The following is a 25,887-nucleotide window of genomic DNA, read 5'->3' on the forward strand; positions in this document are numbered from 1 at the left end:
TGTATAAATTGACAAATATTGACCGTAATATCCTCTTGTGATTGTTTAATATTTTAGGTTCTTAAGGAATATCTTCTTTGTTATATATTGGCTCTTTTCCCTCTCTGTTTTCGTAGTCATTCTTATCAGGTATTTCTCAATGTTATTAATTCATTCATTTTATGTATTCTCTGTCTTCTATTCATATTTTTTGGTCTTTATTTCCTTCCTTATGTTTTCTGGGGATATAATTTGTTGTTTCTCTAACTTCTAGATATAAATATTAAGCTTAATTTTTCTGCCTTTCTGGTTTTCTTACATAAACATCTAATGGTATAAATTTCCCTGAAAGTAGGGATTTTGTTGCATCCTGTACTATTTTTTACATCACATACATTTTGCTAAGTCATACTCTCTTTTTTTTTTTTTTTAAGATTTTATTTATTTACTTGACAGAGTTCACAAGTAGGCAGAGAGGCAGGCAGAGAGAGAGAGGAGGAAGCAGGCTCCCCACGGAGCAGAGAGCCCGATGTGGGGCTCGATCCCAGGACCCTGGGATCACGACCCGAGCCGAAGGCAGAGGCTTTAGCCCACTGAGCCACCCAGGTGACCCAGTCATACTGTCTTTATAATTCCATTTTAAATATTTTCTGGTCCATTGTGTTATGCAAGTGTATTGCCTAGTTTCCAAACATTTAGGGATTTTCCAAATTTTTAAATATTGATTCTAGGCCTGTTGTACTGTAGTCAGAGAAAGATTGGTTTTAGTCCTTTGAAGTTTGTTGAAACATTATGTATGGCTCAACATTTGTTCCATTTTTGAAAATATTTTCTGTGCACACGACAGGAATGCCTGTGGTGTGATCTTTGATTGCTCTCTTTTGTATATTTTATTTAGAAAAATTTATTAAATCATAGTGATGAAACTATCATTAAAAATATTGTACTTGTTCTTTCAGTTATTTATATATTAAAATCTCACACTATGATTATGGATTTGTCTATTACATACGTGAATCTGGCATTATTTGCTTTAAAAATTTTGAAGCTGTGTTTTTAGGGTACATACAAATTAGAATTGTTCTCTCTGATGAATCAGACCTTCTGTCATTGTGTATGACTGCCTTTGTCTGCAGTTACGCTTTATGCCTTAAGTCTAGTTCGGTGTTAACATAAGTGACACCAGCTTTCACTCTTTAGTATTTATTGAGTGTTTGCATGTTGTATCTTTTCCTGTTTTGCTTTTAACCTTTTACAGGAAAAGTCGCTGAAATAATTTGAGGCCATGGGAGATAGTCTTCCAGACAGGATTTGTGTTTGCTTCTGAAGTGAAAGAGGAACATTAGCAAGACATAAATAGGAACCACGGATAAACAACTGAAATGGAAGCCACGGCGAAGAAACATAAACCTATTTAATATTTAAAAAATGCAAGTTAAGACTTCTGTCTCTAGTAGTAGCAGATTAAGCAATGCAAACCAACTCTGGCTGACAACAGTTAGAACTGGATAGCGTATCCAGAAGCATCTCTTAGAAGGCGCAGGAGAGCTAAAAAAAAAAAAAAAAAAAAGGAACAAAAAACTATTGGGCCAAAATCCAAGAGAAGGAAGAATCCCAGTACTGAGGATGCTCTTTCCTGTGGGGATCTGTTGCTTCAAGAAGATGTTATGGATAAGAGTTTTAAGAAGAAACTTAGCAAAGGTGTTCTTATGGGAGTGAAGGAATAAAAACAGAGTTCAATTCCCACCAATGATGAGAGCCTAGCCATGTAACCATGCTTCAGGATGAGACCATAAAGGGCTACACACCTTAGGAGAAAAGACGAACCAAAATTAGGCTGACTCTCATAAGGACTGAGGCCCAACTCCAATCAGCTCAATTCCAGTACCTGGATCAAAGTGATCTGAGACTGCTAGTGTTCCTCATTTCTAACAACTGAATGAAATTACCAAGAATTATACTTGGAATCACAATGGCTCAAAGGTTTCTCAATCCCAGTATCTTAATTTTTTGTTTTAAATTATCATCTGGTTCAGTTTTAACACCTCTTTAGCATCTCTTCAACTCCTGAAGACTTTTCAAAAATAATTGATAATCCAATTTTGTGAGTAACCCCGTACTCTGTAATTAAAGTTGATAACAGCTATCTGTTTTTTAATTAGGATATTTAATTGGTATACCATTAATTTCTATCTGCTGTTAAACTTTATGTGACATCTTAAAGATTAAACTAATATGTATATGTCCATGGGAACTGAGATAAATTTATCTGATGTGAATTTTCTCCTTTCTAGGACAGTTTCTTCATGAGTAGCCAACCCCAAAGATGCAAAAGCAAGCTGCCTACTGGCAGTGATTCTGTCCTTAGGATAAGCACCATCGCTTCAGCCATTGCAGATGCGTCAGTAAGTACCGATCCTGCCCAGCTTGCTGCCATGATCAAAGCACTTTCAAATAAAACCAGAGAGAAGACTTTTCAGGAAGATAATAAACAAAAGGATTGTTCCATGCTGCCTCATTTCTTGCCTAATGATACAGAAAAAAGTAATGGATCCAGCATGTTTGATATGGAGAAATACCTTAAAAAAACAGAACTCAGTAGATATGAAAGTGGACTAGAGAACTTTTCAAGAGCTGGTACATCTGGTCTGTGGGATTTATCTTTGCCAAAAGAACGGACTACACAAGACATCCATACAGTGGACTTAGGTGCCACTAATGTAAGTATAAGGGAACCAGAAGAAAATAAAGCATTTTCTGTTTATGGTGAAAACAGAGAGAGCAAGAATCAAGAATCATTGAGAACAAATTGTCCAAATTCAATTCTTACAAATAGAAAAGAGAGTGAAAGTACCGTAGTTGATGTGAAGACATATCCTATGGACAACAAATTACCAGATACTGGTAACTGTGAAACAGCCACCTCAGTATCCACTCCAACATCTAGTAGATATTCATTAGTAAGGAACCATAGGATAGCATCCGTTTGGCTGTCAGGAGACTGTGAAGAAATACCAAACAGTAGAGAAAATCAGAGGCAAAATGAGTGTGTTAGTGAAGCAAGCAGTGGTGAAAAACATGTGACTTTTGGGAAACATTCCATAATTACACCTAAAAATGTTGGTAAGTATTGAAGTAATTGGTCATGTTCACAAAATTACAAGTGATTTTTTTGTTGTTCTCATCAAAAATAACACCTCTCTGATAGATTTGAAAAATCACTCTCCTGAGCATGGTGGACATGGCTCAGAGGATGACCAGGATAGCTTCAGACCTTCCTCTTCTCCACTGAGTCATTCTTCTCCTAGTGAAATTTCTGGAACAAGTTTATCAGGGTAGGTGCTTACCTTTTTTTTTTTTTTCCTTTTTCTTTAAAAATAAAAAATATATGTGTTCAGTATAAGAAAATTGGAAAAAGTGTAGAGAAGAAAAATAATCATTTATAGGTTCATTTCTCAGAGGTAACCATTGTAAATATTTTGTGAATTTGTTTCAAGCCATTTTTCTGTGCAAGTCTTTATACTTTGCTATTTTCACTTAATATACTGATTCTTTATATTTAAGAGAAAATTAGTCTGCACAGTGAATCAGCCATGGATTATTTGATGCCTCTGGTGGAAAGTAGTAGACACTCTATTTTACTGTATTTTGTCCCTTTATTTTATCTTTTTTTTTTTTTAAGATTTTATTTATTTATTTGACAGAGAGAGATCACAAGTAGGCAGAGAGGCAGGCAGAGAGAGAGGGGGAAGCAGGCTTCCTGCTGAGCAGAGAGCCTGGTATAAGGCTTGATCCCAGGACCCTGAGATCATGACCTGAGCCAATGGCAGAGGCTGAACCCACTGAGCCACCCATTTGCCCCCACTTTATTTTATCTTTTGTTTGTTTTGCCATTTTAATGATACTGAGATGAACAACTTTGCCCATAAAATTTTTTTCCATGTTTTGACTAATTTCCTAAGGATAGGTGAGTAGAAGTTGCTGGCTCAGGAAATTATTAGCAAATTATTATCTAAATAGGTCTTAAAGACTTGCATTCTTACCATCAGTGTATGACGACAGTATCCATCTCACTGTTTTCTTATCAATATTTTAAATAGCTTAAAGGTTTGGATTTTTTTTTTTTATCTTGTATTAATTTGATTTTTTTTAATGCTAATGAGATTGGTAGATACTTTTTCAAGGGTTAGAAGAAGACTCCTAATACTTGAAAGGTTTTAACTCAAGTTATTGTAAGAACGTTTTAAAACATAATTTTTCAAAAATGCTGTAATTTGCATATTCAAAAATTACATAGATATATGTACGTATAACTTTTGAATGGTGTAAATTTATTGATTTATGAAATGTTTATATGTGTATTTGTAAATGTATATATTTGTATATATGAAATGTATACATATGTATATATGTGTATATGCACTCATGTGCCTTGTGTGTATTTCCCTGCCTTACCGTGTTCCTTGTCTGCCTAGTTCTCCAATCTCCTCACTTGGGAACTGCTGTTGTTAGTTTATTAGGTATTCTAGAGTTTCTTTATGCATGCATAACCAAATAGGAATATATATTCTTACTATCATCCCTTTTTATACTCAATATAAAGTCCTTTACACACTTCTTGTGTTTTGCTGTGTAAGGTTACTTATTACAGCTTTGTTTGTATTATAGTCACTATGGTCATGTAAAATAGATCATCTATAGGCTAAGTTCCCAGAAATGAGATTTTGGGATCAGAGTATTTGCATTCATGTACACATTTAAATTAGTATAGCCATGCCATAGATTTAATACTGATTAATATGATTAATATTAATCATAATTAATCACAATTATTAATTATAATTAATAATAGACCATATTAATTAATTAATTAATATTATTGCTGATTTAATTTTCCCACCAGCAGTTTAAGAGAGCCTGTTTTCCCACACCCTCATCCACACAATGTTTATACAACTTTTTGGTAGCTGACACTTTGAAAGGTGAAAGAAATAGTATCTGAGTATAACTTTAACTCACGTTTTTTAGGAGTGATAGTGGGCATCTTTTCCCCTATATTTGTATTTCTTTTGCTATGAAATATCTGTTCATGTTTGTTGCACATTTTTCTGATGGATTTTTAGTCTTTTTTTCTCCATTTCTCGGAGCCCTTGATGTATTAGGGAGAATGAATAGCCCTTTGTGATATGAGTTATATAGTTCCTAGTCTATAGAAGCATTTTTTCTTTCTACTTTTGCTTTTATTTATTTTGCCATATAAAAAGTTTATTATTAAATTTATGAATTTTGTCTTTTATGGCTTTTTTTTGGAAAGAAGGGAGGGAGAATTTTTTTTTTTAAGATTTTATTTATTTATTTGAGAGAGATTGAGAATGAGAGAGAGCATGAGAGGAGAGAGGTCAGCTGGAGAAGCAGACTCCTTGCTGAGCAGGGAGCCCAATATGGGACTTGATCCTTGGACTCCAGGATAATGACCTGAGCTGAAGGCAGTCGCTTATCCAACTGAGCCACCCAGGTGCCCCGGGAGAATCTTAAGCAGGCTTCACGTCCAGTGTGGAGCCTGATTTGGGGTTCAGTCTCACAACCCTGAGATCATGATGTGAGCCAAAATCAAGAGTTGGACATCTAACTGAGCTACCTAGGTGCCCCTTTTATGGCTTTATAAAAGATCTTTTATATGTTTCTCTATTGAAAGATTTTAATAAAAAGAAAAACTTACCTAAACGGTGAAGTTATAAAAAATGTTCAGTATTTTGAAACAGGTTGAAGTCATATATGATTTCAAAGTTATTTGTTAAGTATTTCCCTGGCTGCCATTGGAGTTTTTGCGTATTCATCTGAAATGGTATGGGTAAGTTAGAGTTAACTATTAGTAGAGGACTTAAATTCTTTCCTGTTTCAGTGACTCTTAGATACCTCGTCTTGAAACACTTTTTTGTATACACGGCCACCTCTTGTTTAATGGCTCATGTTTATAAGACATTAGAAGTCATCCAGCCCAACCAAATTTGAAGGTCATCTGGTCTTGACTTGTCATGATTCATGTCATTTACTGATATTTCTCCTTTGTCTCCCCTCTAATATTTGTCTGTAAAGTCATCTGAGTGTTTATCTTTGTACTGTTAAATATGCTTCTGCTTCTGAACACTTGTTTTGCCAGCTTTTAAATGATGTTCTTTGAGTCCCACCTGTGTTAGTTTCCCATGGCTGCCATAGCAAAGTGCCACAAACTGGGTAGTTTAACACAACAGAAAGGTATTACCTCATACTCTGTAGGCAAGAAGTTCAGGGCCATGTTCTTTCTGAAGCTTTTTAGGAGAGGGGCACCTGGCTGGCTCAGTTGATAGAGCATTTAACTCTTGATCCCAGGATTGTGAGTTCCTTGTTGGGTGTAGAGATTACTTACAAATAAAAAAAATCTTTAGACTAAAGCTTTTAGGGGAGGACCCTTCCTTACCTCTTTTCAGCTTCTGATGGTTGTAGGCGTCCATTGGTTTCTAGATGAATGACTCTAATCTCTGCGTCTGCATTCACAGTGGATCAAGGGTCCAGCTTCTTCCACTATGACCTCATTTTAACTAATTACATCTGCAGTGACCCCATTTCCAAATAAAGTCACATTCTTAAGTATTGGGGATTAATACTTTAACATACGGTTTTTTGAAAACACAGCTCAACCCATAATAGCCTCTATCACCAATGACACAATTAGGGAGCTTATTCTCATGTTCTTTCCCTTTCTGCTTTTTTCTTTTTTAGTTACATAATTTCTGCATTGGCATTTCATTTGCATTTTGATTCATCACTGTATCCTACACTTGTTTAGTTTTTATTCTGTAGTTAGATACATTCTTTTCTAGCCATCAGGCGTTTTCTCTCTCTCCACTGAGGGAAGTCGGTCCTGTGGTAGTTTGCTGAGACAACGGAGGGAACAGTACTCGTTAGGCTCTTTTATGTTCCACAGTTAACCTGTGGCTTTTGTAATGAAAGCATAGCATGGCTTTGTTTAAAATCTTTGGCTTACGTTTTCCTCCCCTAAGTCTTTTGTAGGAATTGCTTTACTGTTTCTGTGGAATGTAGGAGGGAAATCTGAGGCACCCCACTTCTTTCTGCCTCAGACCTGGTCTTTTTGTAAGCTTATGCCAGAGATGCTCTCTTTCAAGTCTAGTTTAATTTTATTACGCTGTATCTCTGTGTTGACTCTTCGTGATTATTTTGTTGCATCATACAGTATACCTTTCAATATGGGAATTCAAGCATTTATTTATTGAAGGAAAATTTGCTCCAGCCCTTTACTGCCCTCAGAACTCTAGTGATGCATATGTGAGATCTATTTTGCTTGACATCTGCATTTATTTTCTCTTTAATCCTTTAGGAACTTATTACTGTGGAAAAATTATAGATCACAGGAAGTTACAAAGATATTATAGAGGGATTCCCATATCCACTTAAATCAGTTTCCCCTAGTGGTTACATCTCTCATAATTATAGCAGGGTGTCATCACCAGAAACTTGTCGTGGGAACAGTGAATGTGTGGGTAGAATTTGGTGTCATTTTATCACAGGTGTGATTTCATGTAACCGCCACCACAATCAGAGACACAGAACTTCACCACCACCACAATGCTCTGGCTCTTTCTTAATTTCTCTTTCATCTTATTTGCATTTCACATTTTTGATCTCTGCATTCCTTGCAGTGTTTTTTGGAGTTTCTCCTTTCCGTGCGTACTTTACAGTTTTCATCTTGTTTTCTGTGGTTTTGATATTTTTTAATTACATATGAAGGCATTTAATAAAAACTATTAGTACTCTCATATAAAGCCTTACATTATTATTTTTTTCCATCACACTGCCCTTGGTCAGAGACAGAATGCTGGCTGGCTGGTCTTATTACTCTTGGACTCACCTGATTGATTGATTGATTGATTGATTGATTTTTTGTCTTTCTAAGAAAATATACTTATCTATTATGTATAGGAAATATACCTTAGGGGAATACTAACGTTTCTCATGAACTTGCTATATGTTCAGATACTTTGAATGAGGGTGTCATATTTAACCTTTCTAAAGTGACCATGGAATTGGTAAGCTTTCTCCACATGGGTAAGCTAACCAGGCACCTGCAACCCCAGTTCTTAGCGTGGGGCAACACAACAGGACTTAAAAAGAAAAGGCCAATTTAGAAGAGGGTAAATGTGCTCTGAATTAAAATCTCAGGGGAAGATGCAGTGAGAGTGAGGGAGTGTTGCTGAGTTGCGCAGCGTATGTGTTTTACTGCCATAGCCACCAAAGCAAATACTAGTTGAGATCTCTTCATCACTCCCTGGCATTGAGATTAATCCATGAATCATTTGGGGGTGTGGTTTAGCCTACTAGAGTGCTTACTGTCAGATTTTTGGCCCACTCCTCACCCAGTTTTAGGATTTTGCAGTATGCATTGTTGTATTTTATTTTTACTGTTGTATAATTAACATACAGTAAAGTATACACATCTTAGGGGTTTCATTCAGTGGGTTTTTGACACATACACCTATTTAAACATTACCACCTAGAATATATAAAACATGTACGTCCCTCCATTAACAATCCTTTGCCTTTTTCTTTTCTTTTCTTTTAAAGATTTTATTTATTTGAGAGAGAGAGCACGAGAGGGGCGAGGGGCAGAGGGAAAAGCCGACTCCCCGCTGAGCAGAGGGCCTAATGTGGGACTCGATCCTGGGACTCCAGGATCATGACCTGAGCCGAAGGCAGTTGCTTAACAACTGAGTCACCCAGGTGCCCCCTTTGCCTTTTTCAAGTCAATTCTCCTCCTTCCCCACTCCCACCCTGCCACCCAGTTGTATCATGATAGTTTAGTTTTTGTTACTACATTTCATATGAGTGGAATCATACATTTTTCTGTGTCTAGCTGCCAACGCTTTGACTTGTTTCTGAGATTTATCCTGTGGTTGCCTGTACCAGTAGCTCCTCTTGTGCATTGCTGTGTAGCACTCCCATCATGTGACTGTCACGGTGCTGTGTATCTGTTCTCCTGGGGCAGAGTCTGCATTTTCATCTAAGCCTCATTTCCAGCTCTGTTTTAGCTTCCTACTACAGCTTTCTCTTTTTTTCCTTGTCAACTTCAAATGCCTGTGTCAGTTTCTTCGTTGATTTTCCTGAATTATGGTAAACTCTGTATACATAGTTATTTCTTCAGCGGAGGAAGTTTTGTTTTCTGTTACTTTTTTTTTTTTTTTTTTTTTTTTGACAGATCACGAGTAGGCAGAGAGGCAGGCAGAGAGAGTTTCTGTTACTTTTGATTGTTGACCGTGTTCCATCAATTCTCTCTTCCTCTTGAGAACCTTGATTTCCCATTAGTTGACACTCCATTCTCTGGTCATTTATGACGATTTTCTTTTCCCTAATTTTATTTTCTTTATACATTTACTCTGTACCGTGGGATAGTGGCTCAGGTGTTTATCATCTGCATCACTGATCTTCTGTAGCATCAGTTAGGCTTGTTATTGCTGCCAACATCAACTTTGGTTTTGTGTTCATTTATTTTTATTGAAGTTCTCCTTGTACTTTTTTAATATGGTAAAATGACTGATTTTTTTTTTGAGTGTGATATTTTTATTCTTTTTCTCTAGTTTCTACCAACTTGTATTGCATTAAGGTTTTCTTGTTGTTGTTGTTGTTTTTATAGACTATTTATTTGAGGGAGACAGAGAGCGTGAGTGCCTGAGTCAGGGGTGGGATAGAGGGAGAGGGAGAAGCAGACTCCCCGCTGAGCAGGGAGCCCAATGTGAGGCGCCATCCCAGGACCACAAGATCATGACCTGAGCCGAAGGCAGACCCTTAACCAACCGAGCCACCCAGGTGCCCCCCCCTTTTTTTTTTTTAAGATTTTATTTATTTATTTCACAGAAATAACACAAGTAGGCAGAGAGGTAGGCAGAGGGAGAGGGAGAAACAGGCTCTCCGCTGAGCAGAGAGCTGGATGTGGGGCTCCATCCCAAGACCCTGGGATCATGACCTGAGCCTAAGGCAGACACTTAACGACTGAGCCACCCAGGTGCTCTTTTGTGTTTTGTTTTAATATTTATTATAGCTATCCTGTTGGCCAGAATTTTTCTCTCTTCAGTGGCAACATTTTCTTGGTGAGTGTACTTTTTATCTGGTAAGTTTTGCTGCTCATTAGCATTCCTGTTAGCTAGTCTTCCAGCTGGTTTCCAGCAGGTCCATAGAGCTGATTTAGACCTTCTAGTTCCAGAACTGCCTTTCTATCTCTGTGTGGCTGGCACCTTGGCAGCTTTGGGATTCCTATGAAGTTTGACATCTTAGCTAAAATTTCTATATTACCATGTTTTCATTCTTTTAGAAGGGGAGGGGCAGAAGGAGAGGGAAAGAATCTTAAGCAGTCGCCACACCCAGCACAGAGCCTGACCCAGGGCTGGATCTCACAATCCTGAGATCATGACCTGCTGAAATCAAGGGTTGGACACTTAACTGACTAAGCCACGCAGGCTTCTCTATTTCCAAGTGTTCTTACAGTTCACTTCTCATTATTTGAGAAAATACACCCAAAATGCATTTGTTCCTTTCAATCAAAGGAACTAGACTAGGAATGCCGAGGTGGCTTAGTTAGTTAAGCATCTGCCATCAGCTCAGGTCATGATCTCAGGGTCCTGGGATGGAGCTTTGCATTGGGCTCCCTGCTCAGCAGGGATCTGCTTCTCCCTCTCCCTCTACCCCTCCTCCCTGCTTGCGCTCTCTCAAATAAATAAATAAAAATCGTTTAAAAAAAAAAAAAGGAACTAGAGTAATGCAGCACATCACCCTAGTAACCCAGAACTTTTTTCATGTTGTATCATGGTGTGTGTGTGTGTGTGTGTGTGCGTGTGCATGTGCTTGTGCATGTGCATGTGTGTATATGCATACAGGAGCCCATGTGGGTGCATGTCATGCAGAAGCTGAAATAGGCCTGAAGCAATTTGGTTAATATTCTGTGACCATTGGTTAGAAATTCACTAACTAGTTTTTTGTCAATACCACTGTCTCAATTTGAGGCTTTCCAAAGATCCAGAATTCAAAATGGGGTTTTCTCTCTATGTGATGCCCAGCTTAGTATTCTGAACTTTGTGCAAAAAAAAAAAAAAAAAAAAAAAAAAAAAAAGTGATGGGGTAAAATTCAGTCCAGTAAGAGCTGAACTGAAACAACAGGGCCGAGTGTGCTTGCAGTAGGTGCCACAGCTGCTGTCCTCAGCAGTTGTTCCTCTTCAGTGGGGCTCTGCTGCTTCGTCTCTCTCCTTGCATCGGGCTGACCTGGCCCTGGGATGGGTATTGGCTAACAGAACATGGCATGTGTATTAGGTAGATGTGGGATCTTTTCATATTTATTGCTTTCGAATCTTTTTCTTTTTTTTTAATGCCACGAACATCTTTCTGAGTCAAAGGGTAGTACTTAACAGCATGATTTAAAATAGCTGAATAGGGTTTTACTGTATGTTTGTGCCATAGCCTAATTTCTCGCACATTTTTAAGATGTGTCCTTTTGGCAGAGTCTTTATAATTAGCATTGATTTTTTTTTTTTCCTTCGGATTAGTTCCTAGGTTTGGAATGTCTGAGTCACAGTGCTGTGATGTGCATTGCTTAATTGCTCAGTCAGCAGGCGCTCCACTTCATATTCCACTTAGCAGTGTATGGCTGGTCCCGTTTCTTTGAACTTATGTACATGATTCTTTGTTTTCATCTGTGCTCTTTTAGGGCAGGAACTTTTGAAGGCTTGGCTCATTGCTTTATATCAGGTATTCGATAAATGTTTATCAAATGAATAGCTAACATTATTAATGTGACTGTATCTGAAATTAATTAATAAAAATGCCACAGCCTTTTTCTTTTATAAGAGTTTACCAAGTACTTCACTCAATAGGACTATGAGTTATAATTTTAGATAATTAAGAGTACAATTGTTGAGTTACCATACATGGCAGCAAGAACAGAGACTATAGATTAACAAGCTCGTAGGCAAGCAGAAATGGCTTTTTTTTGTTAGCATAGATAGAGGAATGGAAAACTAATCACAAGTTGTTCTCCTTTTCAGGTGTGTTTTAGGGTCTTTTGATTCAGCAGCTCATCCAAAGCCCCCCTCTGAGGGTGAGTCGTCTCAGATGGTGTGTCCACAAGCGAGTGTGAGTAGGCTGACTTATGTGTCTGAACAGGACAGCCCCTGTCCCACTGCGGCCTCAGATCCTGGCCTTGAGGGCCACAAGGTGGGCAGCATTTCTGTTATTTCTTTAGTAAGGCTTATGGCTTTGAAGTTAGTGATTGTAGGAGTCAGACTGAAGTTGAGGCCTTTGTAATTTCTCTTGCTGTTTTAACTTTAAAATTGTGTGTGTGCGTGTGCGTGTGTGTGTGTGTGTGTGTGTGTTTTGATCAAATAGCTACTCATGCTGAGGAGGCAGAAGTACAGCTATTTTAATCTTTCAGTCTGGTGGAGGACACTTGCCAGGCATGCTGGAATGAAGTGTGCTGTGATCCACCTGTGCTGTGGGATCCAGAGGGAGCTAACTATAAATCTGAGTGGACTTAGTGATGGTTCAACAAAGGTTATCGGGGGGATAAGCAATACAGCGAAGGCATATTCTGTGAGAAGGAAGCAGACAAACGAGGGAAGAGATGGAGTTGTAAAACGCACAGTGCATTTGAAGGACCCCTGTAAGTCTGGAATGGCTACAGTGAATTGTACATGGGACAAGGAGGAGAGGCCGAACCACGAAGAGTCTTGGATGTAAAATTTGGGAGTTCGAAGACCCTTAAGCAGGGCACTGACATGATTTGATTTGTGTTAATGTTTTATTTTTTATTTTTATTTTCCTAAGATTTTATTTATTTGAGAGAGAGAGAGAGAGCACACAAGCCAGGGTTGGAGAGCAAGGCAAAGGAAGGGAAGAAACAGGTTTCCCACTCAGCAGGGAGCCTGATGCAGGGCTCTGTCCTAGGACCCTGGGATCAGGACCTGAGCCCAAGGCAGACGTTTAACCCACTGAGCCACCCATGCACCCCTTTGTAGATGTTTTAAAAGCTCATGGCACTAGCAGTGTGGAGGGGGAGCTGAGCAGGTGTGAGATTAAAACCAGGAGAAATTGACACAGGGCTGCTGTAGTCAGGCAAGAGATGTTGTGGGCTTGGATTAAGGTAGTGGCAGTGGGGGTGGGAGAGAAGCAGGTAGATCCAAGAGATTACGTGGGAGAAGCTAGACTCTTATTATCTACGTGTATGTGTGTTGAGAATAGGATAGTATTCAGTTTTTGAATGAGCTAAATATGACTGTTGTGTTCAATACAGTCCTCCTCCACCAAGCCCTTAGTAAATATATCCACTAGAGTTACTATATATATGGTGTCACATTGGACAAATCATTGAAAGCCATCTTTTTGATGATGGTGGTAAATGTTGGGTCTCTTTGTTCTTAGCTTAGTGGTTATAGGCTAAGTTGTAGAGTTAGATGGGTTCTCCTCGCTGTTTTCTAAGATAGACGGTAACTTCCCCAAGCCCGTTTCTTCATCGGTATGGACGGACAGTGATGTGTGAACAGTGCTTGGCACCGAGAAGTTACCGCTAAATACTTACTGGCTGTTATTTATTTTTATTGACTGATGGGTTGATGATGTCTAGTAAATAACCTGGTCTTTTTTTATTAATGTCTGTTTCTATGTGGTCTAAGAGAAATTTTCAAACCAAGTTTGGAGAATCATTAAGTGCATTTTAACTTACATGTAAATTCCAGCTGGTCCATCCTGCAGAGTTGTAGGCGTCGCTCCTAAGGTGATGCCTTAAAATGAAGTGAGCACATGAACATTGACTGCGGCTGTTACTTCTTACCTAAGAAAACAACTGCTTCATCTTAGGCACTGACAAGACTTAGTGCTCATAGAAATTAGCGTCTTCAAGCATAACAGTGGTGTAAACAAACAGCAGGGGTGGGAAAGCCTGTGACCTGCATAGATTCTTCCTGACCTTGTGTCGATTTCATTTGAGAGCTTGCTTAGCCTCCACGCCTGTGTTATTCATTTAATTATATTTTTATTGTACAGCTGCCAGGAAAACAATCCCTTAAATTTGAATGGAAGTACTTGTCACTGGGCCTTTATTTATGTAAATTTGTTAGAGATGTAATTGGTATGTAGCTCCTCTTTAATCTCCTCATAATTTCTGTGAAGCAGTAATTTAACACTTTCTAACTTTTAATCTTGAGTTACACAGCTGTAAAAAGTTGGCCTTTTTTCCAGAGAGCTCATGTTGTGTAGATCTCTTCTTTGAGTTTGTATCAGCATGGTTTGAATTAGTAAGTTTGTGGATTATTTAACATTTTTTGTCACACACAGAGTGATGTCACCAGTGAATTGAGCGCCACGATTATTCAAGCCAGTCTAATTCCATCAGAGGAGCAGGCTATGGAAAAGCTGAGAGAAAAAGGTCCATGTCAAAGTAGAAGTAAAGTAGCACCACCGTATAATCAGAAAAACTCAGATACAGACAATGTGACTGAAACAACTTCTCTGAGTAGCAAACCTGAAGATGTAAAACCTTGCTTTAGGCTGAATAAAGATCTTTCCTCCAGGAGTGGGGACCTATCAGAAACTGGTACAGTAGGGTTGACCTCTAACCCCAATGAACTGGACCAGATCAGCCTGGCTCTACAGAGCAAGTCAGGTCTCACCCACCCAATTGTGTCAGCGATGCCACACCACCCTGTGTCACACCAGGCATCTGTGAACAAAGGTGAAAGAGTAGCCTCTGAAGATACGCTGACTGCCGACAGTGCAGTAAGTGGCCAGATTCCTCATCGGATGGCCCCTGGACACCAGGGCACCCCTATTCCCAGCACTCTGTCTTGTGGCTCTGCTCCTGAGATGCAGAACGTGCCCAGCGCAGTTCCTACACTCTTGACTCAACATTCTTTTACCGCAGCTCCCTTTGCCCAGCAGTATTTGGGAACTCTACCTTCAGCTGGAAATGTTGCTTTGCCCCAGTGCCGTGCTGGCAGTGCCACTATCTGTGGGTTCTCGGGAAGCTGTCCATATCCACCTGCCACAGGAGAGCATGTTCAGAATTCTGTGGCCATGGGAATTTGTCTAGGACAAAATATCGGCTCTGGGTTGATGGGTCCCTCTTCCCTTTATAACCCATATCCTAATGCCTTAAATCAGAATCTTCTAAGTACCACAAAACCTTTTCCTGTGCAGTCTGTTGCTACAAATTGTGGAATTGAACCATGGGATTCAGGAATGCTGTCAGGATTTGGTAAGATGCTTTTTCTCTGTTATTGCTTATTGTTGCTTGCTATTATTGAAAAATTGAGTTTTCTCAAACAAGGCCACAAAACGATTTTGTTTCAAGGACATACTGGTTGGTCTGAATTTCTCTTCATTTTATTCTTTGTCCTAAACTGAGAACACAGACCATAATACATTTCTGTGTGAGGGTCCCTGACATGGCCTTAGAAAAACACAAATACTTATGCAGGTAAACTCCCTAGTGCCTTTGTCTTCCTGTCTCTCCTGTACTCTGTGCTTAGATTTCTGTTCCTCTTTCAGCTAGCAACCACCCAGTTTAGAATTGGCTCCCTGGAGGAGTGAGTCTCCTTCCACTTTTTAAAGTCTTTTGAGGGATGACACTTGTGAGAGACAGCGCTCTTCCACCCTTATCTGCAGTGGCTGAACTGGCCCCAGATACTTTCGCTAGAGACGGCCACTCTAAGCAGAGCTGGGTGCTGTGCTTCCCTGATGCAGTGCACGTGGCCACTGGCATGCGGTCTTCCTCTCTACCATCTTTTCTTCTCAAGGAAATTCCAAAGTTTCTGCATAAGGATGGTGAAAAGATTGGTCTTACTAAAATTCTGTGTAGATGTACAAACCTTGAAAGAGCCTTCTGTAAGTTTTTTATTAGGTTAGGTAGTGGCTTGTATTTGTGGGAGAAAAAGGGAAGAGATTACTAATAGGCAGTCACATCGAAGAATGGATTAGCTGCAGATTGTGGGTTTGATCAGTTCTTTCAGTTTGTTCTTTCTGGGCTGGATACAACAGGAGAAAATTGTTGGCCTGTGCTGAGGCTTATACAATGTCAAGGACTCCTTAAGACCCAGGGCACTTCATACCATAGCTCTTGGGTGTCAACAGGTAGTCTTCTGTAAAAATTTCCATTTAGCCAGTTGTGCTTTTAATCAGGTGTTTGATATAACTAGCATTTGACCATGCTTTGTCTTTGCCCAGGGAAGGTCAGAGTACCTGAGGAATTGAAGTTTCCTCATGCTTGCTGTGTTGGCATTGCTTCGCAGACCTTCTTGAGTGTACTTAACCCGACTGACCGCTGGCTGCAGGTCAGCATTGGGGTTCTCACCGTTAGTGTTAATGGTGAAAAGGTAAGCTTTTTGTGTCTTTCTCCTGTGACTTAGCAGTTGCGTTACAATTAATGCTGGATCTCTCTCTAGTACTTCCTTTTATACAGGGGAGTCTCCCCCGCCCCAATCCTTGTATGCCTTGCACAGAATCATTGCAATGATATATGAAAGAATAACATTATATCTTTTTCTTAGCCCCCCATTTTGTTGTAGTACATCCAGTGTAAGAATTGAAATCTCTTTGTTTCTCTTTTTTTCTATCAGTTATTTATCTTTATATTTTGTTATTTATTCATCAAACGGTGTAAATGCACTTTTAGTGCTATTTAAACCACTGAAAGCTCTGATTTCTGCTGTTTGTTGGTTTTGTTAAATGTGACCGAATGAAAGTTACTGACATTTATCAAAAAAGTTACTCTCGGGGCCTATACCCTCATTCAGTAAGTGGAGTCTTTTTGACTAATTTATCTGACCATGTTCTTAACATGCTCTTTAAATACCTGCAGGGGCACCTGGGTGGCTCAGTGGGTTAAGCCTCTGCCTTCAGCTCAGGTCATGATCCCAGGATCCTGGGATCGAGCCCCGCATCGGGCTCTCTGCTCGGCGGGGAGCCTGCTTCCCCCTCTCTCTCCACCTGCCTCTCTGCCTACTTGTGATCTCTGTCTGTTAAATAAATAAAATCTTTAAATACCTGGAAATACGGTTTTAATGTGAACTCTTCCAGCAATGGTCTCTCACATGATCAGCTAGAGGTGCTAAAGGACACGATTCTAAATCTCCTTTCATGATTACAGTGACCTATGTGGACATGAGGGAGCAGGGAGGGTGGGAAATATGGTCAACAACTTCCGTTTTGGAATATCCTGGTTTTGCAACTGCTGCTTGTAGTGAGCATTGGTGTATGAGTTTACTTTCCCTCTTACCTCCTGGTAATAACCCTTATTTACCTGGGAAAGTAAGATTGTAATGTCTGCTTTCCCTCTTCCTAGCCTTTCCTCTCTGATCCTGAGGTTAGGTGGAATGTATGTGATTGGAGCAAAGCGTTAACAGTGAGAGGTGAACTTGGAGGCCCTTTTAGGGGCACTTAGGAAGTAGTGTTGCTTCTGGACCTGGGAGTAGAAAAGAATGCCCTTGTGTACAGTGAGGAGGGAGGGGTTGAAGTGAGTCATAACCATGCACTTGGGGGCCTGATTAGGACCTGAGAGGTCAGTCTAAGACCCCTGATTGTACAGTTGCAAAAGCCATTCCTAGACAATGTGTGGGGTGCCAGAGTACTGCTCCAGGGGCTCTTTCAGTGCAAGTGAGAGTGTAGATAGCTGTGTTTACTTTAAAACAGACCAGGGAATACACATTCAACTGAGCTCCATAAATCTTCATAATTTCAGCTAATTGTACTTTACAGATGATGAGTTACAAGACTCGGATATTTTGGAAGAGTAATAAATTTTTGGATTTGATAGTTCAGGAAGAAAGGGATCTTAGACTAGTTGACCCTAATTCTTGATTTTCCTTGTGAAGCCATTTCTTAATGAACTATGTGGCTTTTTTTTTTTTTTTTTTTTAAGGTGGATCTTTCAGCGTATCCTTGTTTAGTCTTCAAGAATAAAGTCATCATAAGACCTCATGCCACGGAAGAGATAAAAGTACTTTTCATACCATCCGATCCTGGGATTTTCAGATGTATATTCAGTGTTGCTTCTTGGCCGTTTTCAGCAGATGCTGAGACCATAGCACAGGCAGACGCCTTGGCAAGTCGAGTCATTCTCACGGCTGTTGCCGAGACCCCTGTGATCGAGGTAAATGCTTGTAAGCAGGTCTTTGTCATCATGCCTGGCATTTGAATGAAGGTTGTTACTTGGGAAAAATGAATATGGGGTTAAATAGCTTTTAAGCTAACCATTGGTTCTTCAGATCTTATTTTATAATTTAAAATTATTTCTGTTATTTTACAGAAACACAGATATACTTGCTAGATGTGGGTGTTAGTTTGGGATGTTCTTAAGTCACTAGACATACTGGGTTGTTTATTTTAAAGGAGACTAAGAAAGGTAACCACATCAGTGATTATCCCTGGTGCTGTATGTAAATGTTGGATGTTATTTATTAGCCTTTTCTTATTTTTTAAATTTTTAAAAGATTTATTCATTTACGTAATCTCTGTACCCAATGTGGGGCTCAGACTCACAACCCCTGAGATCAAAAGTTGCTGCTCCACCAACTGAGCCGGCCAGGTGCCCCATATTACCTGTTTAAATATCACTTTAAGAAACAACACAGTAAGTGGTTAGGTAGGGGAAATCTTGTATATATGTATATAGGGAAAATAAGAACAGCTGCCCTATGTTACAGGAATGAGTGTTTCAGTTTGGAATAATGTTCAGTGACCACATCACATACGGATTTAAAAACTGTTTTGATGTTAGCTTTAAATGTTTGATGTTAGTTTTTTTTTTTTTAAAGATTTTATTTATTTATTTGACAGGAATCACAAGTAGGCAAAGAGGCAGGCAGAGAGAGAGGGGGAAGCAGGCTCCCTGCTGAGCAGGGAGCCTGATATGGGGCTCGATCCCAGGACCCCGGGATCATGACCTGAGCTGAAGGCAGAGGCTTTAACCCACTGAGCTACCCAGGTGCCCTGATGTTAGTTTTAAATGGACATGAAGAAAAAGCTGGAAGACGGCTCAGTGTCTCTAGCGATGATGAAGCCATCAGTGTTGACAGTTTTGCCAGAGGTTGAGTACAGTTGTTTTCTCCCTGGAGTACTTCTCCCACACACTGCATACCATACTGTCGCTTTGTCCAGATGTCACCTCACACTGTTGATAGAATGGCAGTCCCCACCTGTCCCCTCATCCCCACATGCCCAGTTCCCTTTCTCTCACTTTACTTTTCTGCTTAGCATCTTCATCAGTGACATACTAAATACCTGTCTATCGTCTGATCTTCCTTGCCTCCACTAGAGTGTAAGCTCTTTGCGGGGCAGGATGTTTGTCTCTTCTTCACTTCCAGAATAGTGCTTGGCACATAGTAGGGGCTCAAGTAATAGTTGAACTGTTGCTTCAAATAGAAGTAGAAATGGCAGTATTTCTAAACATGTATGGTTTTTGAAATATTACATACTGCATATATGTGTACCAAGACCAATGAATATAGTCAGTTGGCTGTTTCATCCATATGGTTAAAGGTTTATGTATTAAGTCTGGCCAGAGAAGACTTTGGATAGTTTCTTGGGGAAACTGGATTGTTGTGCAATTTAAAGTACATTTATAGTTTCTCTGGGTTTATTTTAGAGATTCATTTTTATTTTTAGAGAGAGAGAGAGAGCACATGCACGAGTGGGGGGAGGAGTAGAGGGAGAGGGAGAGAATCTCAGGTAGACTCTGCTTAATGCCGAGCCTGATGTGGGGCTTGATCTCAAGACCCTGAGATTATGACCTGAGCTGAAACCAGGAGTTGGACGCTTAACAAACTGAGCTACCCAGGCGCCCCTAAAGTAAATTTATAGTTTGCAAATGTGTTGGGAATGTTTCAGCTGCCTCTCCCTATTGTACTCCCCACATTGGAGTCAGAATACAGGTTGGGGAGAGGGGAAAGGAGTGAGAGATTCCATAGTGTAGTATGTGTTTGATTTATGTTAATGTTTCTTGTGGGCTTGAAAAGAATGGCTTGCTCTTCTTTCTCTTGAGTGGAGAAATTCTTTCACATATCCTTTAGCTCTGATTTATTACTATTGTGGTTCCAGTCTTCTGTATCATTACTAATGTTTCTGTGTACTTTGTCTTTTGGCCTCTGAGAGAGGTGTTTGTGGATTTGTATCTTTCTCCTTATAATTCTTCAATTTATTTATGTCTTGTGTATTCTGAGCTCTGTTGTTATGTGAATTGTTATGTGTTGTGTGAAATTGTTCCTTTTTAAAATAAAAATTGTCTTTAATCCTTCTTTTATATTAGTTTGGAAGTTACGGGTTTCTATTCCCTTTTTATTCAAATTGGTTACTCAGGTATAAAATTAATCAAGAGCTCTGTTCTAGCCCAAACAGCTCAAAAACCTATAGTCAGTATTTTAGTGTTCATCTTTTCCTTCTGTAATATCTTTAATACTTTAGTCCCAAACCATTTTAAAACCCCAGCATTGAACTTTTTTTAACAGATTGAACAAACTATACATTTTTTTTTTGCTCATTATTGTTTCTTGAATCTTATATTTTTACCTTTTTCACGGACTCTATTATCTGTATTTAAAGTGTACTTATTTTATAATTAATCCAGATTATTTCTAGTTGCTCAGCTGCTGATTCTTCCACTAGTTTTGCTAGGTCTTCCCGATTACTTTCTTCATGTGGTTTCTGATTTTTTAATTTATAATTTAAATTGTTTATTTTTATTTATTTATTAAAGCTTTATTTATTTATGGAGAGAGAGAGCACAAGCAGGGGGAGCTGCAGGCAGAGGGAGAAGCAGGCTCCTTGCTGAGCAAAGAGCCCACTGCGGAACTTGATCCCAGGACCCTGGGATCATGACCTGAGCCAAAGGCAAATGCTTAACCGACTGAGCCACCCAGGTGTCCCTAGTAATTTAAATTTTTAAAATGTGGGTTCTTGTCACGGAGGCTGCTCTCTGCTATAGAAATCCTGTGTGTCCATGGAGAGTACTCTGTATAAATGTTGGGGACTCTAAAGGTTTCATTGATTTTCAGCTTGGAGCTCCCATGCCTAGTGTGGTATAGGCCTGGGGTTTTACTTTCCTACAAATGATCTTCTAACACCCACCCATCTCTGGACAAACTTCCCTGATATCACCTCAGACATGTAAACAGAATTTTTCCAAGTCCCTTTTCATAAAAAGGACACTTCTTTGAAACTCTGCATTTGATGCGGGGAGCTCAAATTCCATCCCAGCCTCACCCTGCCCATAACAAGCTCAGAGTCCTACCTTCTGTTCTCAGGAGGGTGTTGAAACTCAACTACCTTGGGAACAGGTTGATTCCAGGCCTTCATGGAAGTCAGCTCCCATTTGTTTTTCCATGTCTGTTTTTGATTTCCTTTTGCATTTGACCAGGCTAAAGAAATTTATGTATATTTTAAATATTATCCAACATGTCTACACATGTGGGTGTGAGGTGTCTATGTTAGGTTGTTCTCCAGTGTTTAAAGAAGTCATCTGTCATGATGACAGGCACTCATTTTAAACTTTTGATATGTCTATTTTGATATCATTTTAAACATTTTCAGTTTTGTCAGAAATTTGGATTAAATCTGAAAATGTCAACATATATTTAGAAGGCAATTGAGAAGTTAAAATTGTATAATAATAAGCTCATAGCTTTTTGAAGGGAAGCTTATATATTTTATAAAATTGTCAGTTTGTCTTAAGATCTAACAGTCATTTCAAAGTAGCAACAACAAACGTATAGCTTTGTTCTATAGTTTATATTTGGATACATAGACTACCTCAAAAAAAACCCTTAATGTTTATTTTTATAGAAAATAGCAGCTGTAAATGGCCTAGGGAAACTTAAGTAAGTTTACATTTAATGCTGACTATTTGTGGCTGTAAAGAGTAGTGACATGAATATAAGCTGTGGTATATATTGATTTATTGCTTTTTAGAAATCAGTATTTTCTTTCGTAATTAGGTAGAAACAGAAAAGAAAGATGTTCTTGATTTTGGCGACTTGACTTATGGTGGCTGGAAGGCTCTGCCATTAAAATTGATAAACAAGACTCATGCCACTGTGCCAATCAGACTTGTTATTAATGCTGTAAGTACGAACATACAATAAGAAACTTTACAGAGCACATTTATTTGGCATTGTAGACACTCCTGATATCATTCTTGATTAATTTTTCTTACGGAAGTAAATTTTTTGATTAAGGATTCTGTCAACAGATTTAACATTTAACATCACACCAACATTGTACTGTTGGCTTTATTGAAACTGATTCTTCTATTTCTGAACAGAATGCCATAGCCTGGCGCTGCTTCACGTTTTCCAAGGCACCCATCCATGCTTCTTTGAAAGCTGCTCCATATGCCGACGTGATCGCTCAGCTGGCAGCTCCTTCTGTGGTCAACCACATGATGCCTGCCGCTTATGACGGACAGGTAAGATGGCTTAGAATTAAAGAGGAAGTTAAGGTTTCAGATAGCTTATCTTTCATTAAGACTTAAATCTTAATGCTATAATGTAAATTTATTTTGTTTTATTTTATTTTATTTTATTTTATTTTATTTTATTTTATTTTATTTTACAGGATCCAGAATTTCTGATAATTTGGGTTCTTTTCCATAGTCCAAAGAAACGGATCACTTCTTCAGGTATCATGTGTATGTTTTTTGGGAATTGCTTTACTCTGGCTAAATAAACCACAAAGTTGAGGCATATTTCCTCCATCAATAAATATGAATACTTTGAGTAATTTGTCAAATATTTTATGTTGTTTTTAAAATGGGGCAGAGAGCATGCATGTTGTTTTGGGTCAAACCCACGTATGGGTAACCCCCGTAAGTACCACTGAAAACTTTTTGGGATCTTTTCTGTTCACTGATTTTATCACATCTACCAGTTGGATGTTTCTTTCTTTCTCTCCTTTCCCTTCCACTCATTTCTGTTCCTTTAAGAAGGAACAGAGGGGCACCTGGGTGGCTCAGTGGGTTAAGCCTCTGCCTTCGGCTCAGGTCATGATCTCAGGGTCCTGAGATCAAGCCCCATATCGGGCTCTCTGCTCAGCAGGGAATCTGCTTCCCTCCCCCACCCCACTTTCTCTGCCTGCCTCTCTGCCTGCTTGTGATCTCTGTCTGCAAATAAATAAATAAAATCTTTTAAAAAAAGGAAGGAACAGAAAGACATCTTGCTTAGAATTTTTTGTGACCCCTGAGAGGATAAAGTTGGACCACAGGAGGCACTTAGAATAAAATACCTCTCTGGTCTCTGAACTGAAAGAATGAACTTTTACAGAGATTTTAGACTCAGCAGAAGAGTTCTTGGCAAGAGTCGATATAGAAGTTGACAGCCCAAACCCTACTCCAGTCATTAAAAGTATTGGTCTTCAAGCAAGAACAGGAATAGCTAGGATACATGCTCCAAAAGACTTACAGGTACCCTAAACTCTTCTCGTTGCCATGATTTTATGTTCAGGTTGATTTCATTCTAATTGTGACATTATTTAAAATGTCGGTTTTACCCCATCCTCCAGACTATGCACTTGTTTGCCAGTGTGGCTTCCTCAACAAAGCAGCACTTACCTTTGAAAAATGCGGGGAACATTGATGTTCACTTAGACATCAAGGTAAGGATTTGTGTCAGAATGCTATGACATAGTATTTCCTCAGACTCTGAGATTGTATCTCCTCACATTCTGAAGGCTGCTCAGCTGCCTCCGTTGGCAGAGTGCCATGGGGATCAAATGGAAGAACGCGTGTGAGTGCTTTAAAAGCTGGGGGCTACACTAGTATGAAATAGATGGTGGGGTACTGTAACTTTGACATCTGCTGTTTTATGTATAAGAACCAAGTTCTAGATTAGTTCTGGAAAAACGTATGTGTTATCCTAGTGGATAGGTGGAATTGGAGGAGAGTGATCACATATGTAGACTTCAGTTCTGAAACGGGTCAGTGAGCAAGAGGGTATCAGTGACAGGAATCTCTTGGGATGTCATGGAATGGGAGATGAAGTTTGTTATGGAAGAGAAAGCGCCCTTTCCAAGAGAATAAGACAAGGTGGGGCAGTGACAGACAAGACAAAAGGGAAAAATAACCTGTCAGAGTAAATGAAAAATGAGAGTAACTGAGTAAAAGCCGTATTTGCCCAAGTCGGCATTTAGTTATAATTGTATAAATATTTAGATCCCAGATCAAGGAAGTCACTTTTCAGTGGATCCAGAGAATCTATTCCTTAAACCTGGAGAAGAACACGAAGTTATAGTTACCTTTACTCCAAAGGACCCCAAAGCCTGTGAGGAAAGGTAATAAAAAATTCTTTATAATGACAAGTTTTTACTCTTCTCTCAAAATAGCCATGTGCTTCAGTCCACACAGCCTGAGTGATAGAGTACATGTTTTATCACACCTAATAGATAGTATAGTTCTCTTTACCCTCTTTTTTGCCTCAGATTTTCTTCTTTTTGTTTACTAAAACTCTCTTTTAAACCAGCTGACTAGAAATTAAGAAATTACTATTTTTCAAATATATTCTGACAAAAGTAAATAACAAAATGTCAGTCTTGATGTTTCTCTTTAACCTTTCCTTGCTCTCCAAGGGAACCATTGCCAGTTGTTAAAGGTGCTTCCCCACCTACCACCCCTTCCCCAGTCTTGTGACATTTTGGTGCCCAAATCATAAGTGAATATTACCTGATAGTGGGCAGAGCGCCATTGTCCTTAGTATTTGAACTTGCTTGGTAAACAGAGCTTAGAAGTATGTTGTCCTGAGACATAATGGCCTGTCCTCCACCTGGGTTGTAGAATGCTTTAGTGTGCTCAGTCTGCCCCTGTGACCTTATGGAGAAGAGCTGGCCTGCACAGATGGGACTGCTTGTCTCTGGAACGTGCGCCTACAACATCACTGGGTTAATTCTTTCATCTAAGAAGGTTTCCTCAACTCTTCTCAAACGCCTCATTAATAGTAGTTGGTAATATTCCTACGGCCCCATGAACGTCCCCTCTCCCATTATGTAGAGGTTGTGACTGTCTCTTTCCTTGTCTGTTCCTCTCTGGAATACAAGCTCAGGGTGGGAATGTCCTTGTATCCTCAGCACCCATTCAGTCTCTTGGGACAGAGGAAGCGTGTGGGGAATAGATGCCAGTAGAATTGAATTCTGGACATTGAACTTAGATGGTTTTCTTTGTTAGGATCCTGAAAATATTCGTGCAGCCATTCGGACCTCAGTATGAAGTGGTGTTAAAAGGTGAAGTAGTTTCTTCGGGAGATAAACCTCTGGCACCTGGCTCTTGCTGCTCAGATGTTCCAGCGATTTTGTCCAACAAGCAATTTCTGGCCTGGGGGGGTGTTCCTCTCGGTAGAACTCAGTAAGTATGTGCATAGCAGCCTCTGCACGTGGAGATTCTGCTGTTAGCACCTAGTGTTAGTCTCTGCTGTAATAATTTTGACCACGTTCATGTTTTTAGAGTTGAAATAAAGCTGTCTTATCTTCCTATCATAAATGCAGATGTTTTCATTAAAATTTTGACCTCTGCAGTCCAGAAAAATACATTTCAGTTTTCTTTAGCTCTTTTCTCTGCTGATTACCAAATTTAGGCTATTAAGAGTTTCTTTGTTCCTTCTCTGGAAAGCCGTATGGAAAGGTAGGAAGGAAAAATAATCAGAGACCTGGCATTCTGCTTAAGGAGTTCACAAAGTAGTTGGTGAATACTTCGTACTTTAAAGAGTGTAGGGAGCCTTTAATAGAGCAGATATATTCTGTCATAGCTTTATGTGAATTACATCTTGGATCTTATTTTTATGTGTACTTTGATTATGCATTTTGAATATGAACTCTGAATTAATAAATTGGTATATAATATGTAGT

At 39.2% G+C, this 25,887-nt stretch overlaps 1 protein-coding gene across 8 annotated transcripts in view; it reads left to right on the forward strand.

Moving 5' to 3' along the window:
* The window catches only part of CEP192 (centrosomal protein 192), a 132,291-nt gene that overhangs the window by 67,101 nt on the left and 39,303 nt on the right, over positions 1-25,887 (forward strand). For 7 of the 8 annotated variants that reach the window (XM_032875816.1, XM_032875814.1, XM_032875822.1 and 4 more), the window contains 13 exons: positions 2,274-3,102; positions 3,188-3,314; positions 12,063-12,231; positions 14,347-15,265; positions 16,234-16,382; positions 17,927-18,157; positions 21,996-22,121; positions 22,322-22,465; positions 22,615-22,678; positions 23,319-23,458; positions 23,557-23,649; positions 24,206-24,324; positions 25,211-25,387. In XM_032875816.1, coding sequence (XP_032731707.1) covers positions 2,274-3,102; positions 3,188-3,314; positions 12,063-12,231; positions 14,347-15,265; positions 16,234-16,382; positions 17,927-18,157; positions 21,996-22,121; positions 22,322-22,465; positions 22,615-22,678; positions 23,319-23,458; positions 23,557-23,649; positions 24,206-24,324; positions 25,211-25,387 — 3,287 coding nt within the window. The remainder of the gene's footprint in view (positions 1-2,273; positions 3,103-3,187; positions 3,315-12,062; positions 12,232-14,346; positions 15,266-16,233; positions 16,383-17,926; positions 18,158-21,995; positions 22,122-22,321; positions 22,466-22,614; positions 22,679-23,318; positions 23,459-23,556; positions 23,650-24,205; positions 24,325-25,210; positions 25,388-25,887) is intronic. The other variant, XM_032875820.1, reaches the window with a different exon arrangement.

This window comes from Lontra canadensis, unplaced genomic scaffold (genome assembly GCF_010015895.1).
Source record: "Lontra canadensis isolate GAN:19392208 unplaced genomic scaffold, GSC_riverotter_1.0 scaffold57, whole genome shotgun sequence".
Classification (NCBI taxonomy): Eukaryota; Metazoa; Chordata; class Mammalia; order Carnivora; family Mustelidae; genus Lontra; species Lontra canadensis.